Raw genomic sequence first — 27,433 nt, forward strand, 5'->3', positions numbered from 1 at the left:
ATTTCCTGCATGACAATCAACGTTAACACTTATAGAGAAATTTACTCAAGAAAAAATGAACTGATGATGAGACTCTGTGCTACTTCCTGTTATTCTGCAATTTGCACTTTCTGAATTTGCTTTGGTATTGTTTTATAGCTGTAGAACTAACCTTCCTAGTTACTCTAACTGAGCAATCATAGTTAAAATTCCTGCAGCTTTTGCCTATTCTTAATAAGTTTGGGCGTTCCTTACCCCGTGCTAACCATCGTTTCCTTCTGTGCATGAACTCAAACATACGAGATTAGCTTAAATCTTAGCCCGTACATTGTGTAGCATGAACACTACTATTGAAGATCCAGGGGGCAAATGGGTGAAAATTAAACAAATTATAATAAAGGTGTAATATGCAGTCAGTAAAAGTCCTGGGTGTTTCTAGGTCCGTCAAATTGATCATGGGTACTCTGGCTCAACTTGGACAAAAAAATATTTAGTCTATATAACGGGAACAGGGGCATGCTACCATGGTATCCCTTTCAAGTAAGCTTAGTTATAATCCTCTACCAAATTAACACCTTAGAGAAACTGATAATAAATCTATGTCAACACCACTGTTACATCCTCTCCTGTTTCATAAGCCATGGTTACTAAAAAAGCCAAACATGGCTGCCAGGGTGTAGCTACACAAAATGAGACAATTTTGTGGTTGGAATATAATCAGAAAAATTAAATTTGATCAAAATAGCCAAGTCCATTCTATTGATGCGAGTGAAATCAAAAATTAAGTTTTTATTCCACTATGAAATCAGGAAAGGGAAACAAAAATGGTAAGTTTTCTCTGCAAGGAAACAAAACTGGCTAAAAGTAAACAATGACCTGTGAAAATTTGTGTCATTATAACAAGTGGATTTTTCATCATATTTATAACAGATATAGCATAGTGCACTCATTATACACTGACCAATGGGAATACTAGTAAAAACTGTTTCAGATGTATAAATCTTCCAGGGAGGTTATAACCCACGTTGCACATAGGAAACTGGATTTTCTTTTGTCTCAGACAGAAGTTGCATGTCCCTGTTTTCTAAGGTCTATGCTTAAATCATAACCATCTGAATACCATTATATCATTTTTCAAATTAAACTGTTTTTATATTTTTAATATCATTTTCTTGATTTTGAAAAAAAAATATAGAAACAATATTACACTTACTATAATTACTCTAGTAGCAGCACATGCGCTTAGGTAAATTATAGGGATCTTCAATGGTCGAAATAAGTAATATTTTCATGATTTAGTATCCACAAATGTAATTTTAGAGCAAATATGGTATTGTATTGGATCATAATTATAATACAATTATTTATTTTGTGAAAGTACCAGGGGATCGATGAAGTGGTACATTCATGTAGCATTCCCATTGTGGAGGGACTCTATAATTTTGTATGTACACAGCTTCCTATTTTGAAAGACAAAATCATGCAGCTGCATTGTTACATAACATTCTTTTGTCTCTTGTCTTGTAGAAAGTTAAATCCCCCTATTGTTCTCAGAAATTAGGTTCCCAAGTACAGCAATGTACTGTCCTAGTCTCTCAAGAGACAAACTGTGTGTATATATGGCACAACCCCTTAATATATTCGGTTAGGAAACAATTTGATTTGATTTTATTCTGTTGTCTAGATGCATTTTTCGATATTTATATTTTTTCAATCAGAATGTACCGGGTATCATTTTTTGGAAGTATATCTGAGTTGCATAGGGGAGAAATTAACATATCACAAGATGTCATTTTATCGACATTGCTATTTGTGAGGACAGAAATATGCCAGCATACACAGACACCACAAACATTTGTTTCCAAAATTGGTTACAAAGTGTATTAATTAAAAACTGGTCATTGTAAGCTAATAGCAAACTGAATTATTTTTTGCAGATAATGACAATTTATAAAAAGGAAAAAAACTATATATATGGGACATAAGAAGTTGAAGAACCAGGATTTATGGACGTTAAGGGAAGAAAAAAGTTTAACCAGTATTGATGGATGCAATGGTTTAGCATTTACATGTTTATCATTTTTACGCTTGCACACAGATTTTGAAAGTTCCAAGTGTGTAGAGTCACTGTACATTGCTTTCCATAATATTGAAAAAATCCTGCAGAGATCAATAATCGGAAAAAATTTGACATTCCTACATCTTGGAGAAAAAATATTTTTCACTAGAAAAAGAATAGCACAAAAACAAAGAGGAGAAAAAACATTTTGCACAGCCCCCTCCTTAAGCTAATCGCCTCTCAAGAAAACTTGATAAATATCTGGAGGAGTATGACATTGCAAACCTAAAATACTATTATCCACTAAAACAGTCTCTATGGCTGTGCACTACATCAAAAACAAAACATGACATACTTTTAATATTGCTTACATATACTTGTTTTGTTTAATGTTTTCATTAATTATTCAATTTCTGTACTTCATGTGTTTGTACACTGAGCTGAATAATTAAGATGATATGTTTTGAAGCAATGTTTTAACCCCCCCCCCCCCCATATGACTTTTTTACTTTGCAAAGCTGTGCCTCCCAGATTTTTAGTTGTTTATGCATAGACGGTCTTTGGTTATAAATTATTTACTTCCAGTCATTTTTTGAAGCGTAAGCCTTTGTCATACTTTCGGCTGTGGTGACTTCCTGTCACTATGCTTTTGTTTCCCTTTGGTTAGCTAAACATAAACGCTTGTTAAAAATCACACTTGGAAATAAGAGGTTCTAATGGAATAGCAAGCAATCTAATCTATTCCTGAAATTGTTAAATTATATATAGTGTTATCTGGAAATGTAAAAATAAACTTCTAGAAATGTGTTATTCAGTTCAAAAAATAAACTGGTTGCATGCAGAATCTCAGAGAAACAATTGCATGTACATGCAGGAATGGACGGATGTTGCAGCAGCAGAAGTTTGGGCCTGGACATTTCAGTCGCATTTTTAAAATGATTTTAAATAATGTATGTATTCTTAACAAATTGTTACATGAGAGGGGGCAGAGCATGAAATAATATTTTAGTTTTGGAAACTATACAAAGATGTGTGTTTCAGTTCAGTAATTCAATACCTTTGATGAGCCATTATTAATAGCACACTAAGGGTTAGATTTGAATAGATTCCTAGCGAGATTGGTGCATTCTTAATTAAAAAACAAACTTAAAAAGTTTTACTGCTACTAAATTATACATATGTTTGGTATAATTTATTGTAAAACATTAATTTTGTTGTGAAAATAGTTTTATACAAAACAGTGAAAATTTGCCAAAATCCTTGTATTCTCTAAGACAGACCGGAAACGGAAACGAGACAAAAACAAAAGATTTTTCAAGTTAGCGTGGGGGAAAGCTATTGTTTAAGCTAGTCTGTGATTGGTTGCTGGCAATGTTTGGGGGATTTTGACCAGTTTGTGACGAAGGCTTGTCTTAGAGAATGTGTTGCCAGTGATATGCTAGTTTCCATTGTTATTTAAATGTACTCATCAGGGAGGTAATCCATTACAAAACATCGCTGATCCACAGTAGTCTGGTTTCAGGCTACACCAAGTCACAGTCCTTAGAGGGACTTTGACCAAGTGTAGGCTAAGATTTAAGCTAATCCCAAATGTTTGCATATCAGCTACTGTATATGCAATTGTGTTCACTCACAGGAGGGCCCAACAGTTATAGCACAGGCCACAGTGTTGAGGGTCTGTGCACTGGCTAAGAACACCCAAACTTGTTTCCCAAGGGAAGCAGCAATTATGAACAAACAAATAAACAGCAATGGTACAGTGCCATAACTACACTGTTAACCAAAATACACCAACCACAAATTATCGAACCAACCACCATATATTTTTCTCCTTTAATATTTGTTTTTTCATTCCTTTTCCATGTTTTATTGATTTATAATGCTTATTTTTTTTATTAATATCATCAGTTTTTTCAATTGTTTTTTTTAAAACCATTGTGGTGCTTCCGATACGAGTTTGCTGATAGTTGATAGAATGGCATTTTTGTGACGTTGATTGATACACTCAGAAGCAAAACATCACATGTGCAAATTTACATTACACCCCAAAACAGCATGCACACGAATGCGAAACACCATATCTTTGACTTCTGGAGAAGTCGTCTACTAGTATCCCACCAGTCATCACTCCGTACACGCTTCCACACTGATTGGGTCGTTGTAGTAGAGCATACAACAACTCCAATGTGGTTCGCTGTCTACGACATGCACTAATAAAACTCTGCATTCTGTAACGCCGTTATATACTGTTTCTGTGCTTTTCAAATAAATCGGTCCGTCTTTGCTCGCTTTTTAGTGCACGTCGCTTCATAAATTTGAACGAAACATGTCAGCAGCAGAAATTTTGCGTTCGTAAACAGCTGCTTAACAAGGTCACCGACTGATGGCACCCCTTACCCGTGCTAAGGACTGGCCCTCCCAATGCATGGTCTAGTCAAAATGCAAACATCAGCTTAAATCTTGGCCAGTACTTCATGTAGCATGAACATTACTAATGTCAAGCATTATAATACCGTGAACAAACAAACATGCCATTCACTGCTAAGTCAGCTAGCTACACATATGGAGCGCTATGCTAGACCCCCCCATATAACTTACTGAACCACCCAACACCGTTTTGTACACATGCAGTAGTCGTGGATTATTTTCACAGATATTTTTCATATCGCATTAAACCATTCATAATAGCAGAATATAAAAATGAAGCAGAGCATCATGGGTATTTTTTAGTTGATTGTGTCTAAGCTACTTTAAAATCACCTTCCATCTACCCTTCCACATAAACTTCTACAGTTTATAACACACATTATGAAAAGTTACTGATTAAGTATTTCAATGTAAAATGTTGTAGTTTGGGTGTATTTGAAGACTGAACTTTAGTTTTTTGTCATTATTAAAATGGGAATTTTGTTTATGTTTGAGCTTAACCCCACTCATAAAGACAGGCTCTTTTTTCGGATTAATAACTCGCTGTTTATGTGAATTTTTGGAGTAACGCCCTGTGACTTTTTGGAGTAACCAGCTGTTTATGTGACTTTTTTTGGTGGAAAGTCAGTTGCTGAATATTGTGGGGGTTGCACACTGTTCGAAGGTTCAGTAGTGAATGTCTTGTTTGTTTGTTCAAGGTATTATAATGATAGACATTGCCTTTATACGAACAGGAAGTAGTACAGAGTCTCATTCAGTCAGTCCATTTTTATCTCAAGAATAATGTCACAGAATGTGCTTGTAATGATTGTCAAGTTTAGTATAGTTATGAATAAGAATAGTTATGAATATAATAGTCAAATTTTCGAATGGACATCAAGTACAATGGTATTTTGGGTGATTAGCCTGGGCTCATGTTTGCACAAACTTCGTTAGCGCCCCTGATAAGGGTCTAGATCGTATTTTGAAAATGGGTCATCTTATATGTTTAATAACCTATTGCATTACACTATATATTATTAAGTCAACAGTATCAAGTGCATGATCTGTTGTGATTTCAAAAACAAATTAACCCAAAACTTCATATTATTTCAAGATATATAATTCCATATTTCAATTTTTTTCAAAATCTTGTATTTTACGTTTACCTACAATTTTACTGGCTTAAAATTGAAGCAAACTGAAGCGAGGGAGGAAAAAGAGGAGAGCTGTCAATCCCAATGTGCCATTACTGGGTATATCTGTGACATGAAAAAAAAATGACCATTTTGTTCATGTAATGAAAAATAAAATGATCATTATAATACCCATTAAAAAAATAGATTGTCACCCACTCCATCATTAAATAAAAAAAACTATTATTCTGACCAGTGTAAAAATAGTGCTCATTATAACTACCAGTTGGAAATTACTGGTCAATATTTTGACCATTAAAAAAGTTCTGGTTGATATTCTGGCCATTAAAAAAATAGTGGCCATTACAATGGCCAGAAGTGACTTTTTAAAGGGGTCTGAAGGGTGAAAAAAACAGAGTTAAAGTGAAATGAAAAATTATTATAACCTCCTCACTAACCTAAAAGTATGAATTAATATTCAAAAGTTGTGAAAATTAAAACTTTCCGAAGAGCGACGGAATTTCCGAAAGTAATCCGGACGCTGTTTCTTATGTTTGATAATTTGTCACGACTCATTACTCACGCCGATATTTCATGTCACGTTTACCTATAAATGCCAAACACTAGTTTGAAGTCCATCCCTTCGTTTATTTGTGTTCGTTATTGGACTGTCAGGTTTTAGTCATATATGTTATTTTTGGCAACTAAATTCCCACGGCAGAGAGTAAAATCACCGACGACCGTGTATTGCACTTGAAATTATTCGGTAAACACGATTTTTTATATTCTAGTTTCGTTCCGTATATACGCACACTTATTCAACACTGTTCATCATTACATATGTTAGATCAATAATTTATATTTTGGTTATAAATGGATAAATAATATATTTATAATTATAAGGCCCGGTTCATACACAAATGAATAATAGTACAATTGGAAAATACACACTATGATTGAATGTAAACAATTAGACATACGGTGCAAATTGAAATTAATTAATTAATTTTATTTCTGCAATTGTGTAACACACAGTTTTCAATACACCATCATCTATAGTACGAATCATGTCAAAAATGCCGCTATTTGGGTTGTTAGTATATAAACGTGGTACGTGCTGTATTCGTAAATATCGATAGGTGTGTATATTAGAAGAAAGTGGTATTCGTCTTCCACATCTTCACCATCACATATTTTACACAAGCCAGCGACGCTGACATCGGTGTTATAGATTGAATAAACCTGTCAACATGTGTGATTGATGGGAGACATGGTTGTCATATACATACAAGTGTGGCTCATAAAATATAACATACGTATATATCAGTAAAATATTAACACTTTCACGTACGTACGTATCGTTCTTGTAAGCATATAATAGATGCCATACATGGCATGAACACATATATATTGGTACACGCATGTGCAGATGATCCATTTCCGTTGACAGTGTGTGGGTACAAAGGCAAAAACACAATGAGTTACATAAAATAGATGAGATATAATGAAGTGAGCACTGACAATAGTCGATTATAATCATAATAGCGCTATCGATGTATTCCAATTTTAGTACCATATGCTCGCTGTAAACATCGTTGAAATCAAACAGAGACAGCATATGAGGAACCTGTTATTGGTTTCTTCGGGCCGATGGGATATTCGATTTGATTATGATCAATTATGACGCCCCAGAACAAATGATAGATATTTATAACGGCTCGGGAATGTTGGCTGCGTTTCAAGTTTCAATATCAAGTTAGGAAATTGAAGTCACCCGTGACCCTGTGAATATATACAAATCTAGTTTTCTAACGTGAAAACAATAATTGGCACGATCCGATGTATGTTACGCGTGGGATAATCTACGTTGATCGGCATTCTGATATCCTATCACATCTCACTAACATACAGAATGTAGCCAGGGGCTAATGGTGTATATGTACTTACATACACTGTGAGTGCACACTAATATTGGTAATTCCGTATCTGACAAGTACGTATATTCAGCTCGATTTAAATGTCCATTAGCAATCGACGTATTTGCCTTGGGTGTGTATATTGAGATGGCTAAATTAGACGCGTAGATCGTGTTTTTATTTGACGGAGGCCTATCTTAGCTTCCAGAGTGAATTGAGAACTGAAATAGACTGTTTTTACGCCACCGTACCATGGTCAATTTCATTATGTTTTTAAGAGTAATCGAACATACTGTTTTTTGTTGTGAATTTTGGTTGGAATATGATTAAACTTGAATTACATTTAAAAAAAGAAAAAGAAAATAAAACCACTGATTAAATATTTCATGGCCCACCCACGATGAAGCTCGGATCAGCCAAATTAAGGATGATCATATCATGACCTCTAACCCTTCTCATTACAGAGCTACAAAATGGGTATATTTATGAGACAGAGATGGAACGACCCTAGGCTGGCATTTTCTGAATATACTGAAAAGGTTGCCGTACATACCAAATTACTCCATAACTTGTGGTTTCCAGACTTATTCTTCGCCAACGAAAAGAGGGCGTCCTTCCACAGAGTAACGGCCGACAATAAGTTGTTACATCTCTTTCCTAACGGTGATGTGCTTTACAGCGTCAGGTAAGATATATAACATGTTTCTTTATTTGTCTGGAACATTTATGGCAGTTGTTTTAAAGGATGTTCTGGTCCCCCTGACACAAGCAGAAATTCATCTGGGTCGATCGGTCAATCAATCGATTGGGTAATCGATTAGTTAGTCAGTTACAAACCTAATTTCCTCAACCAATAATTTGTCGAACAACTTGGATGCATTTAACTAATTAGCCTATATGTTATATGTTAGTGATGATATACACATTGTGATTCCCCTAATCAGATAGATCCCACGCCGTAACTGATCTTATCTAGCGATTCATAAATAGGGTTTGTTTGTAGACTTTTCACTTAATCCTTTACTGGAAACCAAAAGGGATGCTACAGAAACATAATAACCATATATCACGCTAATTCAACTTATAAAAATAACGGGAGCGAAACCCCGGGGATTGATCTAATAGATAAACACGTGTATGCAACGTCTTATCCATGTGAACAAAATAAACGGAGATTTGATCAAAATTCCACTCTCGTGTTTAAACTTTTGAACTTGCAATGAACGCATGTGTTTCTAGTTTACATTAATTCTTAAGCGATGGTTGAAATTATATTATTACTGGTACATTTATAGTAATTTACCCTAAAATGTTGCTTTCAGAAACTTTGACGTAAGCAAGTTTGATTGACATCGTACGTGGGACATATTTATAAACCATGGGATCAGTTTTGTTACACCGTCAAAAATCAGTGACGCGGTCATTTAGCAATTACGCCGAGTATAACTACAGTCGTACTGTGTTCTGTTGAATGTGGGTCCCATACGACGTACCCGGAGTGTGTAAAAATAATACTGTAACATTGTTTTCACGAAATTCGAACGAATACTGCAATACAACTGTGGCGCGTGTTAATATCTGGACAGTATTATCTAAGGCTACTAGTTCAAATACAACGAAAGTTTTCATTAATTATTGTCTGTGTCGATTTATGTGTGTGTCCGAGCATCGTTACTTGGCGATTGAGATACAGATTCAATCGGATTGAGAGATTAAGGGGGGGAGACATCGTATAACTGTCTATAAATTGTGACAGGACGTAATCCTTCTTTACTGCTGACAGCTGGGATTACCACGGGATATCTGTTCCATCCGAGATCAATTTTGATCTATGATGGAACCGTAATCCCACTTCTCGTGAGTGAGATATGAAAATTCCATCAAATAAATCGTACGTTCATGATATGAAAAGATACAGACAAGTCAATTTGTCACAGAATTCAAGGTTGTAACTAGACCACTAGGAACAAAATCGCGCGCGTTACTAGAACACATATTCAGTGAACGCCTTAACCCCCTCAAATATTTTGATTCAAGAACATTGGAGTTAGCTCTGGTGTTTTAGTCTGTCTCGTCTCGCGTCTATTATAACATACACCTTTTCCTTCCTACTTGTGAGCATCCTCTGATCTTCAAAAAACAGTGGCGGATTACAAAGCTTAAGGAAGCTGACCGCTAAATTTATGACGTCATGTGAGCGACTAAGTGAAGCCTATGAATTACTACGCAGTAAGACTCGAGGAAGTAGTACCATCACTTATGAGGTTTGCCTTGAACCTTTTCACTTTTGATCGGAGGTCGAGGAGGATGTTGTGACATGTGGATAAATGTTGCGTACAAGAAAACAACGGATAACTACACTGCTGGAGACGAAATAAATATAAAAGAAATTAAAGCTGCAAGCAGCATTGGCGGGGTCCAAGCAGGATTGTCAGAAAAGTTACCAGCAGAAACTCATTGAAACAGGGTGTTGACAATATCCCTGAATAATGAAGTGTAATCATGTTAAATATTCAACATCATGTGACTGATAACAATTTGGGGGTAAAATGTGGGTGTATTGCTTATGCATATTTATTTATATCCATATATGGCCATTTCCTATGTCAGTTACATCTTTTGTTTGATGCCTTCATTATGGCACTGACTGTATGTTCCGTTCTGCAACAGTGTTACAGATATGATAGTTATGCATATTAATGAGCTAACATGACTATATACAGTCATCTGTTATTTTAATAAAATCTCTTGTTTAACATTGTAATAATAACACAGGATTCATCTTCCTACCTGCAACAGTGCTTGAGATATAACAGTTATACATATTAATGAGGTTAGAAGCCCCACCCCATGGGCGCTCAGCTACAGGACCTAGCCATGTGCCATTCGAATGGAAAAATGTATCTCAAGATTAGAATGCACATACAAATATTCACTCCAATCGAACCAATACAACACATGTAATTGCCCATTTTCCGTTTTGATGGCGGCAAAACCACGTGACATTTTTGTTAATAATACAAAATGATGGCCGAACCACATGACCAATCAACTTTTTTTGGCTAAAACTTGAAAGAGCTATGCATGTAGATAGTGTAAACTAAATGTAATGTCAATCGGCCTGTAACTTTATGAGAAGAAGATTTGTAAATGATTTAGTCTCGTTTTCGAAAAAAACAAAATAGCGGCAAAAGTTCCGTGACCTATAATTGGGACTTCTAGACCGCCACAAATTGGTCAAAATGGCCGCTTTCGGTTTTCACTAAATCCAAGATGGAGACCAAATTAATGGACCAATCAAATTTTGTTTTTTCAAACTAAGTCAGCATTTTCTTCAAACGGACATAACAGTAAAAATCACGTGACCGCTAAAGTTGTTATTGGCGATATGTATTGCACTCAGGCAGTACTACATACAGTAAAAAAAATTGAAAGCCCTAGACCCTCGATTGCGGCCATGACAGGTGATCAAAACAAATTTAGAAAATTCAGTGCACAATATGATGTTCACATCACCACCAATCAGCACAGCAAGTTTGAAAACATTCTGTTCAGCCATTTTCTCAAAGAGCTGACGAAAAAAAGCGGCGGAAGGAAGATGAAACAAATCCCAGCGATAACAATAGGGCTCCAGCCCTGAAAAGGTTAGGACCCCTAATTAAATGTAATGTTGAAGCAAACTTTGATCCAACATGTCTGGCGCGTAGCTGTTCACTGTTGTCTGTTGATAGACATACTAAATCGAGATTAAACGTTAACTGACACGCTGTATAAAGAACACTAATAAGAACGTTGCCTCCGACTATATAAAAATTCTGATTCAAAAAGCAAACATCGACATAAGTAAATTGTGTGACTAAACCAACAGCTATAACAAGTTTTATAACCAGTCAAGTTCGAGAAATAACTTAATTTGAGTCACATTTTAAAATTTATCTCGGCATTATTAGAAATGTTTTGTCGTCCTTTAACAATTCACTAAATATTGCACGACATGTATTTATTTGTTACGTAACACTGTTCCAACCAAAGTAACCATTCTAGACTAGTTGGCGTAGACACCCTCACCCCCACCCCCACCCCCACCCCCTCACACACACACACACACACACACACACTAGAGCATAGTGTATTTACGTAACCACCACATCCCTACTGTAATCTTTCCCTGGAAAGCTGTTTAAAGTGTCTAAAAGGGGGTAGATAACTACAGCATTCATTAGTGAAAATTTAAATATAAGTATTAGAAACACCACAGGTAAGTTTGACTTTTCAGGAAAGAAACGTGCAGACAGAAAAAGTGGCCAAGTGAACAAAAGCTCAAAAAGTCACCCAAGCCAAAAATCTGGCAGAAAAAAACCTCCAATATAATCAATGATCCATGTCAACTTTATAAACACTATATTCTGAGAAGCGGGTATGCCTTTTGCCATCTTATTATTACGTAACTTTGGAAGAAAACTCTCCAGAATACTACTCGCAAAACGGAAATGACAACAATTCACTTACCAGAATTTAAATTGTAACAGGGTTGTTACGCATCATCTCCTAACGACCTTTTCTGTCTTATATGATGATACGTAACTGTCTTCACTTGAGAGTAATATACTAAACATTTTATTAATAATATTAGAACATCATCAGTATCATCGATAAAAATAACGCGTTTTTTATAATTCACATTACCATCCTAAAAAAAATCTTACAAACGTGAGTACGGCACTTCGATTTATATATATACGAGACCTAGTCGTGAACTTTATTAGATAAATTATTACTGCCCATGTGTGTGTCTCAATTTGATAGACTACATTCGGGATTATCTCAAGATACATACAATATCAGATACATGAACGATAAAACGTTTTTTATATCAAACCGTAAATAACAAGGGCAACCCATGATACTCATCCCACAGTGACTCATTTATTTGGAAATGTGGAATACAAACAACTTGTGAAGGATTCCCCGTGGGATTTTGGAGCTATGGGCATATTCATCGCGCACTTCACAGTGACGTCATTTAGAGTCGTTATTTTGATATTTAATCAGGAATTTGTTGAATTTTCTTCAAAAATGCGTCTATAGAGTGCAATTTAATAATGTATATGAGGTGTAGAGTAGTATACTCGATATGGGATAACGTAATCCTGTATCATAACTTTAATACAATATTGTTTAGTTTATTTTCTTAGCATTTGCAATTTAAAAAGTGTATTTAAGTAAGCAACATGATGTGAGGTGTATGTCGAGTATGTTTAAGTAAGCAACATGATGTGAGGTGTATGTCTAGTATATTTAAGTAAGCAACATGATGTGACGTATATGTCGAGTATATTTAAGTAAGCAATATGATGTTAGGTATATGTCGAGTATATTTACGTAAGCAACATGATGTGAGGTATATGTCGAGTATATTTAAGTAAGCAATATGATGTGAGGTGTATGTCTAGTATATTTAAGTAAGCAACATGATGTGACGTATATGTCGAGTATATTTAAGTAAGCAACATAATGTGAGGTATATGTCGAGTATATTTAAGTAAGCAGCATGATGTGAGGTGTATGTCCAATGTATTTAAGTAAGCAACATGATGTGAGGTATATGTCGAGTATACTTAAGTAAGGAACATGATGTGAGGTGTATGTCGAGTATATTTAAGTAAGCAACCTGATGTGAGGTATATTTCTAGTATATTTAAGTAAGCAACATGATGTGAGGTATATGTCGGGTATATTTAAGTAAGCATAATGATGTGAGGTATATGTCTAGTATATTTTAGTAAGCAACATGATGTGAGGTGTATGTCTAGTATATTTAAGTAAGTAACATGATGTGAGGTATATGTCGAGTATATTTAAGTAAGTAACATGATGTGAGGTATATATAGAGAATATTTAAGTAAGCAACATGATGTTAGGTATATGTCGAGTATATTTCAGTAAGCAGTATGATGTGACGTATATGTCGAGTATATTTAAGTAAGCAATATGATGTGAGGTATATGTCGAGTATATTTAAGTAAGCAGCATGATGTGAGGTGTATGTCTAGTATATTTAAGTAAGCAACATGATGTGACGTATACGTCGAGTATATTTAAGTAAGCAACATAATGTGAGGTATATGTCGAGTATATTTAAGTAAGCAGCATGATGTGAGGTGTATGTCCAATGTATTTAAGTAAGCAACATGATGTGAGGTATATGTCGAGTATACTTAAGTAAGGAACATGATGTGAGGTGTATGTCGAGTATATTTAAGTAAGCAACCTGATGTGAGGTATATTTCTAGTATATTTAAGTAAGCAACATGATGTGAGGTATATGTCGGGTATATTTAAGTAAGCATCATGATGTGAGGTATATGTCTAGTATATTTTAGTAAGTAACATGATGTGAGGTATATATAGAGAATATTTAAGTAAGCAACATGATGTTAGGTATATGTCGAGTATATTTCAGTAAGCAGTATGATGTGACGTATATGTTGAGTATATTTACGTACGCAACATGATGTGACGTATATGTCGAGTATATTTACGTAAGCAACATGATGTGAAGTATATGTCGAGTATATTTACGTAAGCAACATGATGTGAAGTGTATGTCGAGTATATTTAAGTAAGTAACATGATGTGAGGATTATGTCGAGTATGTTTAAGTAAGCAACATGATGTGAGGTATATGTCGAGTATATTTAAGTAAGTAACATGATGTGAGGATTATGTCGAGTATATTTAAGTAACCAACATGATGTGAGGTTTATGTCGAGTATATTTAAGTAAGCAACATGATGTGAGGTGTATGTCGTGTATATTTAAGTAATCAACATGATGTGAGGTATATGTCGAGTATATTTAAGTAAGCAACATGATGTGAGGTATATGTCGAGTATATTTAAGTAAACAACATGATGTGAGGTATTTGTCGAGTATATTTAATGAAGCAACATGATGTGAGGTGTATGTCGAGTATATTTAAGTACGTAACATGATGTGAGGTGTATTTCGAGTATATTTAAGTAAGCAATATGATGTGACGTATATGTCGAGTATATTTACGTAAGCAACATGATGTGAGGTATATGTCGAGTATATTTAAGTAAGCAATATTATGTGACGTATATGTCGAGTATAATTAAGTAAGCAACACGATGTGACGTATATATCGAGTTTATTTAAGTAAGCAATATGATGTGACGTATATGTTGAGTATATTTACGTAAGCAACATGATGTGACGTATATGTCGAGTATATTTACGTAAGCAACATGATGTGAAGTATATGTCGAGTATATTTACGTAAGCAACATGATGTGAAGTGTATGTCGAGTATATTTAAGTAAGTAACATGATGTGAGGTTATGTCGAGTATGTTTAAGTAAGCAACATGATGTGAGGTGTATGTCGAGTATATTTAAGTAAGCAGTATGATGTGAGGTGTATGTCGTGTATATTTAAGTAAGTAACATAATGTGACGTATATGTCGAGTATATTTAAGTAAGTAACATGATGTGAGGTGTATCTCGAGTATATTTAAGTAAGTAACATGATGTGAGGTATATGTCGAGTATATTTAAGTAAGCAACATGTTGTGAGGTATATGTCGAGTATATTTAAGTAAGCAACATGATGTGAGGTATATGTCGAGTATATTTAAGTAAGCAACATGATGTGAGGTATATGTCGAGTATATTTAAGTAAGTAACATGATGTGAGGTGTATGTCTAGTATATTTAAGTAAGCAACATGATGTGAGGTATATATCGAGTATATTTAAGTAAGCAACATGATGTGAGGTATATGTCGAGTATATTTAAGTAAGTAACATGATGTGAGGTATATGTCGAGTATATTTAAGTAAGTAACATGATGTGAGGAATATGTCGAGTGTATTTAAGTAAGCAACATGGTGTTAGGTATATGTCGAGTATAATTAAGTAAGCAACATGATGTGACGTATATGTCGAGTATATTTAAGTAAGCAATATGATGTGACGTATATGCCGAGTGTATTTAAGTAAGCAACATGATGTGAGGTGTATGTCTAGTATATTTAAGTAAGCAATATGATGTGACGTATATGTCGAGTGTATTTAAGTAAGTAACACGATGTGAGGTATATATCGAGAATATTTAAGTAAGCAACATGATGTTAGGTATATGTCGAGTATATTTAAGTAAGCAACATGATGTGACGTATATGTCGAGAATATTTAAGTAAGCAATATGATGAGACGTATATGTCGAGTATATTTAAGTAAGCAATATGATGTGACGTATATGCCGAGTGTATTTAAGTAAGCAACATGATGTGAGGTGTATGTCTAGTATATTTAAGTAAGCAACATGATGTGACGTATATGTCGAGTATATTTAAGTAAGCAACATAATGTGAGGTATATGTTGAGTATATTTAAGTAAGCAGCATGATGTGAGGTGTATGTCCAATGTATTTAAGTATGCAACATGATGTGAGGTATATGTCGAGTATACTTAAGTAAGGAACATGATGTGAGGTGTATGTCGAGTATATTTAAGTAAGCAACCTGATGTAAGGTATATTTCTAGTATATTTAAGTAAGCAACATGATGTGAGGTATATGTCGAGTATATTTAAGTAAGCATCATGATGTGAGGTATATGTCTAGTATATTTTAGTAAGCAACATGATGTGAGGTGTATGTCTAGTATATTTAAGTAAGTAACATGATGTGAGATATATGTCGAGTATATTTAAGTAAGTAACATGATGTGAGGTATATATAGAGAATATTTAAGTAAGCAACATGATGTTAGGTATATGTCGAGTATATTTCAGTAAGCAGTATGATGTGACGTATATGTCGAGTATATTTAAGTAAGCAACATGATGTGAGGTGTATGTCGAGTATATTTAAGTAAGCAATATGATGTGACGTATATGTCGAGTATAATTAAGTAGGCAACATGATGTGACGTATATGTCGAGTATATTTAAGTAAGCAATATGATGTGACGTATATGTCGAGTATATTTACGTAAGCAACATGATGTGACGTATATGTCGACTATATTTACGTAATCAACATGATGTGACGTATATGTCGAGTATAATTAAGTAAGCAACACGATGTGACGTATATGTCGAGTATATTTAAGTAAGCAATATGATGTGACGTATATGTCGAGTATATTTAAGTAAGCAACATGATGTGAGGTGTATGTCGAGTATATTTAAGTAAGCAATATGATGTGACGTATATGTCGAGCATAATTAAGTAAGCAACATGATGTGACGTATATGTCGAGTATATTTAAGTAAGCAATATGATGTGACGTATATGTCGAGTATATTTACGTAAGCAACATGATGTGACGTATATATTGAGTATATTTACGTAAACAACATGATGTGACGTATATGTCGAGTATATTTACGTAAGCAACATGATGTGAAGTATATGTCGAGTATATTTACGTAAGCAACATGATGTGACGTATATGTCGACTATATTTACGTAAGCAACATGATGTGACGTATATGTTGAGTATATTTAAGTAAGTAATATGATGTGACGTATATGTCCAGTATATTTAAGTAAGCAACATGTGAGGTATATGTCGAGTATATTTAAGTAAGCAACATGATGTGACGTATATGTCGAGTATATTTAAGTAAGCAACATAATGTGAGGTATATGTTGAGTATATTTAAGTAAGCAGCATGATGTGAGGTGTATGTCCAATGTATTTAAGTATGCAACATGATGTGAGGTATATGTCGAGTATACTTAAGTAAGGAACATGATGTGAGGTGTATGTCGAGTATATTTAAGTAAGCAACCTGATGTGAGGTATATTTCTAGTATATTTAAGTAAGCAACATGATGTGAGGTATATGTCGAGTATATTTAAGTAAGCATCATGATGTGAGGTATATGTCTAGTATATTTTAGTAAGCAACATGATGTGAGGTGTATGTCTAGTATATTTAAGTAAGTAACATGATGTGAGATATATGTCGAGTATATTTAAGTAAGTAACATGATGTGAGGTATATATAGAGAATATTTAAGTAAGCAACATGATGTTAGGTATATGTCGAGTATATTTCAGTAAGCAGTATGATGTGACGTATATGTCGAGTATATTTAAGTAAGCAACATGATGTGAGGTGTATGTCGAGTATATTTAAGTAAGCAATATGATGTGACGTATATGTCGAGTATAATTAAGTAGGCAACATGATGTGACGTATATGTCGAGTATATTTAAGTAAGCAATATGATGTGACGTATATGTCGAGTATATTTACGTAAGCAACATGATGTGACGTATATGTCGACTATATTTACGTAAGCAACATGATGTGACGTATATGTCGAGTATAATTAAGTAAGCAACACGATGTGACGTATATGTCGAGTATATTTAAGTAAGCAATATGATGTGACGTATATGTCGAGTATATTTAAGTAAGCAACATGATGTGAGGTGTATGTCGAGTATATTTAAGTAAGCAATATGATGTGACGTATATGTCGAGCATAATTAAGTAAGCAACATGATGTGACGTATATGTCGAGTATATTTAAGTAAGCAATATGATGTGACGTATATGTCGAGTATATTTACGTAAGCAACATGATGTGACGTATATATTGAGTATATTTACGTAAACAACATGATGTGACGTATATGTCGAGTATATTTACGTAAGCAACATGATGTGAAGTATATGTCGAGTATATTTACGTAAGCAACATGATGTGACGTATATGTCGACTATATTTACGTAAGCAACATGATGTGACGTATATGTTGAGTATATTTAAGTAAGTAATATGATGTGACGTATATGTCCAGTATATTTAAGTAAGCAACATGTGAGGTATATGTCGAGTATATTTAAGTAAGCAACATGATGTGAGGTATATGTCGAATATATTTAAGTAAGCAACATGATGTGAGGTATATGTCGAGTATATTTATGTAAGCAATATGGTGTGAGTGGTAGTTCGAGTAAATGTAAGTAAGCAACATGATGTGAGGTATATGTCGCGTATATTTAAGTAAGCAATATGATGTGAGGTATATGTCGAGTATATTTAATTAAGCAACATGATGTGAGGTATATGTCGAGTATATTTCAGTAAGCAGTATGATGTGACGTATATGTCGAGTATATTTAAGTAAGCAACATGATGTGAGGTGTATGTCGAGTATATTTAAGTAAGCAATATGATGTGACGTATATGTCGAGTATAATTAAGTAAGCAACATGATGTGACGTACATGTCGAGTATATTTAAGTAAGCAATATGATGTGACGTATATGTCGAGTATATTTACGTAAGCAACATGATGTGACGTATATGTCGAGTATATTTACGTAAGCAACATGATGTGACGTATATGTCGAGTATATTTAAGTAAGCAATATGATGTGACGTATATGTCGAGTATATTTACGTTAGCAACATGATGTGAGGTATATGTCGAGTATATTTAAGTAAGCAATATTATGTGACGTATATGTCGAGTATAATTAAGTAAGCAACACGATGTGACGTATATATCGAGTTTATTTAAGTAAGCAATATGATGTGACGTATATGTTGAGTATATTTACGTAAGCAACATGATGTGACGTATATGTCGAGTATATTTAAGTAAGTAACATGATGTGAGGTTATGTCGAGTATGTTTAAGTAAGCAACATGATGTGAGGTATATGTCGAATATATTTAAGTAAGTAACATGATGTGAGGATTATGTCCAGTATATTTAAGTAAGCAATATGATGTGACGTATATGTCGAGTATATTTAAGTAAGCAACATGTGAGGTATATGTCGAGTATATTTAAGTAAGCAACATGTGAGGTATATGTCGAATATATTTAAGTAAGCAACATGATGTGAGGTATATGTCGAGTATATTTATGTAAGCAATATGGTGTGAGTGGTAGTTCGAGTATATTTAAGTAAGCAACATGGTGTGAGGTATATGTCGCGTATATTTAAGTAAGCAATATGATGTGAGGTATATGTCGAGTATATTTAAGTAAGCAATATGATGTGACGTATATGTCGAGTATAATTAAGTAAGCAACATGATGTGACGTATATGTCGAGTATATTTAAGTAAGAAATATGATGTGACGTATATGTCGAGTATATTTACGTAAGCAACATGATGTGACGTATATGTCGACTATATTTACGTAAGCAACATGATGTGACGTATATGTCGAGTATATTTAAGTAAGCAATATGATGTGACGTATAAGTCGAGTATATTTACGTAAGCAACATGATATGAGGTATATGGCGAGTATATTTAAGTAAGCAATATTATGTGACGTATATGTCGAGTATAATTAAGTAAGCAACACGATGTGACGTATATATCGAGTATATTTAAGTAAGCAATATGATGTGACGTATATGTTGAGTATATTTACGTAAGCAACAAGATGTGACGTATATGTCGAGTATATTTACGTAAGCAACATGATGTGAAGTATATGTCGAGTATATTTACGTAAGCAACATGATGTGAAGTGTATGTCGAGTATATTTAAGTAAGTAACATGATGTGAGGTTATGTCGAGTATGTTTAAGTAAGCAACATGATGTGAGGTATATGTCGAATATATTTAAGTAAGTAACATGATGTGAGGATTATGTCCAGTATATTTAAGTAACCAACATGATGTGAGGTGTATGTCGAGTATATTTAAGTAAGCAATATGATGTGAGGTGTATGTCGTGTATATTTAAGTAAGCAACATGATGTGAGGTATATGTCGAGTATATTTAAGTAAGCAACATGATGTGAGGTATATGTCGAGTATATTTAAGTAAACAACATGATGTGAGGTATTTGTCGAGTATATTTAATGAAGCAACATGATGTGAGGTGTATGTCGAGTATATTTAAGTACGTAACATGATGTGAGGTGTATTTCGAGTATATTTAAGTAAGGAACATGATGTGAGGTGTATGTCGAGTATATTTCAGTATGTAACATGATGTGACGTATATGAAGAGTATATTTAAGTAAGTAACATGATGTGAGGTATATGTCGAGTGTATTTAAGTAACCAACATGATGTGATTTATTTGTCGAGTATATTTAATGAAGCAACATGATGTGAGGTATATGTCGAGTATATTTAAGTAAGCAACATGATGTGAGGTATATGTCGAGTATATTTAAGTAAGCAACATGATGTGAGGTATATGTCGAGTATATTTAAGTAAGTAACATGATGTGAGGTGTATGTCTAGTATATTTAAGTAAGCAACATGATGTGAGGTATATATCGAGTATATTTAAGTAAGCAACATGATGTGAGGTATATGTCGAGTATATTTAAGTAAGCATCATGATGTGAGGTATATGTCGAGTATATTTAAGTAAGCAACATGATGTGAGGTGTATGTCAAGTATATTTAAGTAAGTAACATGATGTCAGGTATATGTCGAGTATATTTAAGTAAGTAACATGATGTGAGGTATATATAGAGAATATTTAAGTAAGCAACATGATGTTAGGTATATGTCGAGTATATTTCAGTAAGCAGTATGATGTGACGTATATGTCGAGTATATTTAAGTAAGCAACATGATGTGAGGTGTATGTCGAGTATATTTAAGTAAGCAATATGATGTGACGTATATGTCGAGTATAATTAAGTAAGCAACATGATATGACGTATATGTCGAGTATATTTAAATAAGCAATATGATGTGACGTATATGTCGAGTATATTTACGTAAGCAACATGATGTGACGTATATGTCGACTATATTTACGTAAGCAACATGATGTGACGTATATGTCGAGTATATTTAAGTAAGCAATATGATGTGACGTATATGTCGAGTATATTGACGTAAGCAACATGATGTGAGGTATATGTCGAGTATATTTAAGTAAGCAATATGATGTGACGTATATGTCGAGTATAATTAAGTAAGCAACACGATGTGACGTATATGTCGAGTATATTTAAGTAAGCAATATGATGTGACGTATATGTCGAGTATATTTACGTAAGCAACATGATGTGACGTATATGTCGAATATATTTAAGTAAGCAATATGATGTGATGTATATGTCGAGTATATTTACGTAAGCAACATGATGTGACGTATATATTGAGTATATTTACGTAAGCAACATGATGTGACGTATATGTCGAGTATATTTACGTAAGCAACATGATGTGAAGTATATGTCGAGTATATTTACGTAAGCAACATGATGTGAAGTGTATGTCGAGTATATTTAGGTAAGTAACATGATGTGAGGATTATGTCGAGTATGTTTAAGTAAGCAACATGATGTGAGGTATATGTCGAGTATATTTAAGTAAGTAACATGATGTGAGGATTATGTCGAGTATATTTAAGTAACCAACATGATGTGAGGTGTATGTCGAGTATATTTAAGTAAGCAACATGATGTGAGGTGTATGTCGTGTATATTTAAGTAAGCAACATGATGTGAGGTATATGTCGAGTATATTAAAGTAAGCAACATGATGTGAGGTATATGTCGAGTATATTTAAGTAAACAACATGATGTGAGGTATTTGTCGAGTATATTTAATGAAGCAACATGATGTGAGGTGTATGTCGAGTATATTTAAGTACGTAACATGATGTGAGGTGTATGTCGAGTATATTTAAGTAAGCAACATGATGTGAGGTGTATGTCTAGTATATTTAAGTAAGCAACATGATGTGACGTATATGTCGAGTATATTTAAGTAAGCAGCATGATGTGAGGTATATGTCGAGTATATTTAAGTAAGCAGCATGATGTGAGGTGTATGTCCAATGTATTTAAGTAAGCAACATGATGTGAGTATATGTCGAGTATACTTAAGTAAGGAACATGATGTGAGGTGTATGTCGAGTATATTTACGTAAGCAACCTGATGTGAGGTATATTTCTAGTATATTTAAGTAAGCAACATGATGTGAGGTATATGTCGAGTATATTTAAGTAAGCATCATGATGTGAGGTATATGTCGAGTATATTTAAGTAAGCAACATGATGTGAGGTGTATGTCTAGTATATTTAAGTAAGTAACATGATGTCAGGTATATGTCGAGTATATTTAAGTAAGTAACATGATGTGAGGTATATATAGAGAATATTTAAGTAAGCAACATGATGTGAGGTATATGTCGAGTATATTTCAGTAAGCAGTATGATGTGACGTATATGTCGAGTATATTTAAGTAAGCAACATGATGTGAGGTGTATGTCAAGTATATTTAAGTAAGTAACATGATGTCAGGTATATGTCGAGTATATTTAAGTAAGTAACATGATGTGACGTATATGTCGAGTATATTTAAATAAGCAATATGATGTGACGTATATGTCGAGTATATTTACGTAAGCAACATGATGTGACGTATATGTCGACTATATTTCCGTAAGCAACATGATGTGACGTATATGTCGAGTATATTTAAGTAAGCAATATGATGTGACGTATATGTCGAGTATATTTACGTAAGCAACATGATGTGACGTATATGTCGAGTATATTTAAGTAAGCAATATGATGTGACGTATATGTCGAATATATTTAAGTAAGCAATATGATGTGACGTATATGTCGAGTATATTTACGTAAGCAACATTATGTGACGTATATATTGAGTATATTTACGTAAGCAACATGATGTGACGTATATGTCGAGTATATTTACGTAAGCAACATGATGTGAAGTATATGTCGAGTATATTTACGTAAGCAACATGATGTGAAGTGTATGTCGAGTATATTTAGGTAAGTAACATGATGTGAGGATTATGTCGAGTATGTTTAAGTAAGCAACATGATGTGAGGTATATGTCGAGTATATTTAAGTAAGTAACATGATCTGAGGATTATGTCGAGTATATTTAAGTAACCAACATGATGTGAGGTGTATGTCGAGTATATTTAAGTAAGCAAAATGATGTGAGGTGTATGTCGTGTATATTTAAGTAAGCAACATGATGTGAGGTATATGTCGAGTATATTAAAGTGAGCAACACGATGTGAGGTATATGTCGAGTATATTTAAGTAAACAACATGATGTGAGGTATTTGTCGAGTATATTTAATGAAGCAACATGATGTGAGGTGTATGTCGAGTATATTTAAGTACGTAACATGATGTGAGGTGTATTTCGAGTATATTTAAGTAAGGAACATGATGTGAGGTGTATGTCAAGTATATTTAAATAAGTAACATGATGTGACGTATATGTCGAGTATATTTAAGTAAGTAACATGATGTGAGGTGTATCTCGAGTATATTTAAGTAAGTAACATGATGTGAGGTATATGTCGAGTATATTTAAGTAAGCAACATGATGTGACGTATATGTCGAGTATATTTAAGTAAGCAACATGATGTGAGGTATATGTCGAGTATATTTAAGTAAGCAACATGATGTGAGGTATATGTCGAGTATATTTACGTAAGCAACATGATGTGAAGTATATGTCGAGTATATTTACGTAAGCAACATGATGTGAAGTGTATGTCGAGTATATTTAAGTAAGTAACATGATGTGAGGTTATGTCGAGTATGTTTAAGTAAGCAACATGATGTGAGGTATATGTCGAGTATATTTAAGTAAGTAACATGATGTGAGGATTATGTCCAGTATATTTAAGTAACCAACATGATGTGAGGTGTATGTCGAGTATATTTAAGTAAGCAATATGATGTGAGGTGTATGTCGTGTATATTTAAGTAAGCAACATGATGTGAGGTATATGTCGAGTATATTTAAGTAGGCAACATGATGTGAGGTATTTGTCGAGTATATTTAATGAAGCAACATGATGTGAGGTGTATGTCGAGTATATTTAAGTACGTAACATGATGTGAGGTGTATTTCGAGTATATTTAAGTAAGGAACATGATGTGAGGTGTATGTCAAGTATATTTAAATAAGTAACATGATGTGACGTATATGTCGAGTATATTTAAGTAAGTAACATGATGTGAGGTGTATCTCGAGTATATTTAAGTAAGTAACATGATGTGAGGTATATGTCGAGTATATTTAAGTAAGCAACATGATGTGACGTATATGTCGAGTATATTTAAGTAAGCAACATGATGTGAGGTATATGTCGAGTATATTTAAGTAAGCAACATGATGTGAGGTGTATGTCGTGTATATTTAAGTAAGCAACATGATGTGAGGTATATGTCGAGTATATTAAAGTAAGCAACATGATGTGAGGTATATGTCGAGTATATTTACGTAAGCAACATGATGTGAAGTATATGTCGAGTATATTTACGTAAGCAACATGATGTGAAGTGTATGTCGAGTATATTTAAGTAAGTAACATGATGTGAGGTTATGTCGAGTATGTTTAAGTAAGCAACATGATGTGAGGTGTATGTCCAATGTATTTAAGTAAGCAACATGATGTGAGTATATGTCGAGTATACTTAAGTAAGGAACATGATGTGAGGTGTATGTCGAGTATATTTACGTAAGCAACCTGATGTGAGGTATATTTCTAGTATATTTAAGTAAGCAACATGATGTGAGGTATATGTCGAGTATATTTAAGTAAGCATCATGATGTGAGGTATATGTCGAGTATATTTAAGTAAGCAACATGATGTGAGGTGTATGTCTAGTATATTTAAGTATGTAACATGATGTCAGGTATATGTCGAGTATATTTAAGTAAGTAACATGATGTGAGGTATATATAGAGAATATTTAAGTAAGCAACATGATGTGAGGTATATGTCGAGTATATTTCAGTAAGCAGTATGATGTGACGTATATGTCGAGTATATTTAAGTAAGCAACATGATGTGAGGTGTATGTCAAGTATATTTAAGTAAGTAACATGATGTGACGTATATGTCGAGTATATTTAAATAAGCAATATGATGTGACGTATATGTCGAGTATATTTACGTAAGCAACATGATGTGACGTATATGTCGACTATATTTCCGTAAGCAACATGATGTGACGTATATGTCGAGTATATTTAAGTAAGCAATATGATGTGACGTATATGTCGAGTATATTTACGTAAGCAACATGATGTGAGGTATATGTCGAGTATATTTAAGTAAGCAATATGATGTGACGTATATGTCGAATATATTTAAGTAAGCAATATGATGTGACGTATATGTCGAGTATATTTACGTAAGCAACATTATGTGACGTATATATTGAGTATATTTACGTAAGCAACATGATGTGACGTATATGTCGAGTATATTTACGTAAGCAACATGATGTGAAGTATATGTCGAGTATATTTACGTAAGCAACATGATGTGAAGTGTATGTCGAGTATATTTAGGTAAGTAACATGATGTGAGGATTATGTCGAGTATGTTTAAGTAAGCAACATGATGTGAGGTATATGTCGAGTATATTTAAGTAAGTAACATGATCTGAGGATTATGTCGAGTATATTTAAGTAACCAACATGATGTGAGGTGTATGTCGAGTATATTTAAGTAAGCAAAATGATGTGAGGTGTATGTCGTGTATATTTAAGTAAGCAACATGATGTGAGGTATATGTCGAGTATATTAAAGTGAGCAACACGATGTGAGGTATATGTCGAGTATATTTAAGTAAACAACATGATGTGAGGTATTTGTCGAGTATATTTAATGAAGCAACATGATGTGAGGTGTATGTCGAGTATATTTAAGTACGTAACATGATGTGAGGTGTATTTCGAGTATATTTAAGTAAGGAACATGATGTGAGGTGTAAGTCAAGTATATTTAAATAAGTAACATGATGTGACGTATATGTCGAGTATATTTAAGTAAGTAACATGATGTGAGGTGTATCTCGAGTATATTTAAGTAAGTAACATGATGTGAGGTATATGTCGAGTATATTTAAGTAAGCAACATGATGTGACGTATATGTCGAGTATATTTAAGTAAGCAACATGATGTGAGGTATATGTCGAGTATATTTAAGTAAGCAACATGATGTGAGGTATATGTCGAGTATATTTACGTAAGCAACATGATGTGAAGTATATGTCGAGTATATTTACGTAAGCAACATGATGTGAAGTGTATGTCGAGTATATTTAAGTAAGTAACATGATGTGAGGTTATGTCGAGTATGTTTAAGTAAGCAACATGATGTGAGGTATATGTCGAGTATATTTAAGTAAGTAACATGATGTGAGGATTATGTCCAGTATATTTAAGTAACCAACATGATGTGAGGTGTATGTCGAGTATATTTAAGTAAGCAATATGATGTGAGGTGTATGTCGTGTATATTTAAGTAAGCAACATGATGTGAGGTATATGTCGAGTATATTTAAGTAGGCAACATGATGTGAGGTATTTGTCGAGTATATTTAATGAAGCAACATGATGTGAGGTGTATGTCGAGTATATTTAAGTACGTAACATGATGTGAGGTGTATTTCGAGTATATTTAAGTAAGGAACATGATGTGAGGTGTATGTCAAGTATATTTAAATAAGTAACATGATGTGACGTATATGTCGAGTATATTTAAGTAAGTAACATGATGTGAGGTGTATCTCGAGTATATTTAAGTAAGTAACATGATGTGAGGTATATGTCGAGTATATTTAAGTAAGCAACATGATGTGACGTATATGTCGAGTATATTTAAGTAAGCAACATGATGTGAGGTATATGTCGAGTATATTTAAGTAAGCAACATGATGTGAGGTATATGTCGAGTATATTTACGTAAGCAACATGATGTGAAGTATATGTCGAGTATATTTACGTAAGCAACATGATGTGAAGTGTATGTCGAGTATATTTAAGTAAGTAACATGATGTGAGGTTATGTCGAGTATGTTTAAGTAAGCAACATGATGTGAGGTATATGTCGAGTATATTTAAGTAAGTAACATGATGT

The 27,433-nt window shown here is 33.7% G+C and overlaps 1 protein-coding gene across 1 annotated transcript in view; it reads left to right on the forward strand.

Moving 5' to 3' along the window:
• Window positions 1-7,960: 7,960 nt before the first annotated feature.
• The window catches only part of LOC100366430 (glycine receptor subunit alpha-2-like), a 50,731-nt gene continuing 31,258 nt past the window's right edge, over window positions 7,961-27,433 (forward strand). Inside the window, exon 1 of the mRNA XM_085501619.1 lies at window positions 7,961-8,181. Coding sequence (XP_085357745.1) covers window positions 7,970-8,181 — 212 coding nt within the window. The 5' untranslated portion in view covers window positions 7,961-7,969. The remainder of the gene's footprint in view (window positions 8,182-27,433) is intronic.

The sequence above is a fragment of the Saccoglossus kowalevskii genome, chromosome 7 (assembly GCF_978046115.1).
Source record: "Saccoglossus kowalevskii chromosome 7, keSacKowa6.1, whole genome shotgun sequence".
Lineage (NCBI taxonomy): Eukaryota > Metazoa > Hemichordata > Enteropneusta > Harrimaniidae > Saccoglossus > Saccoglossus kowalevskii.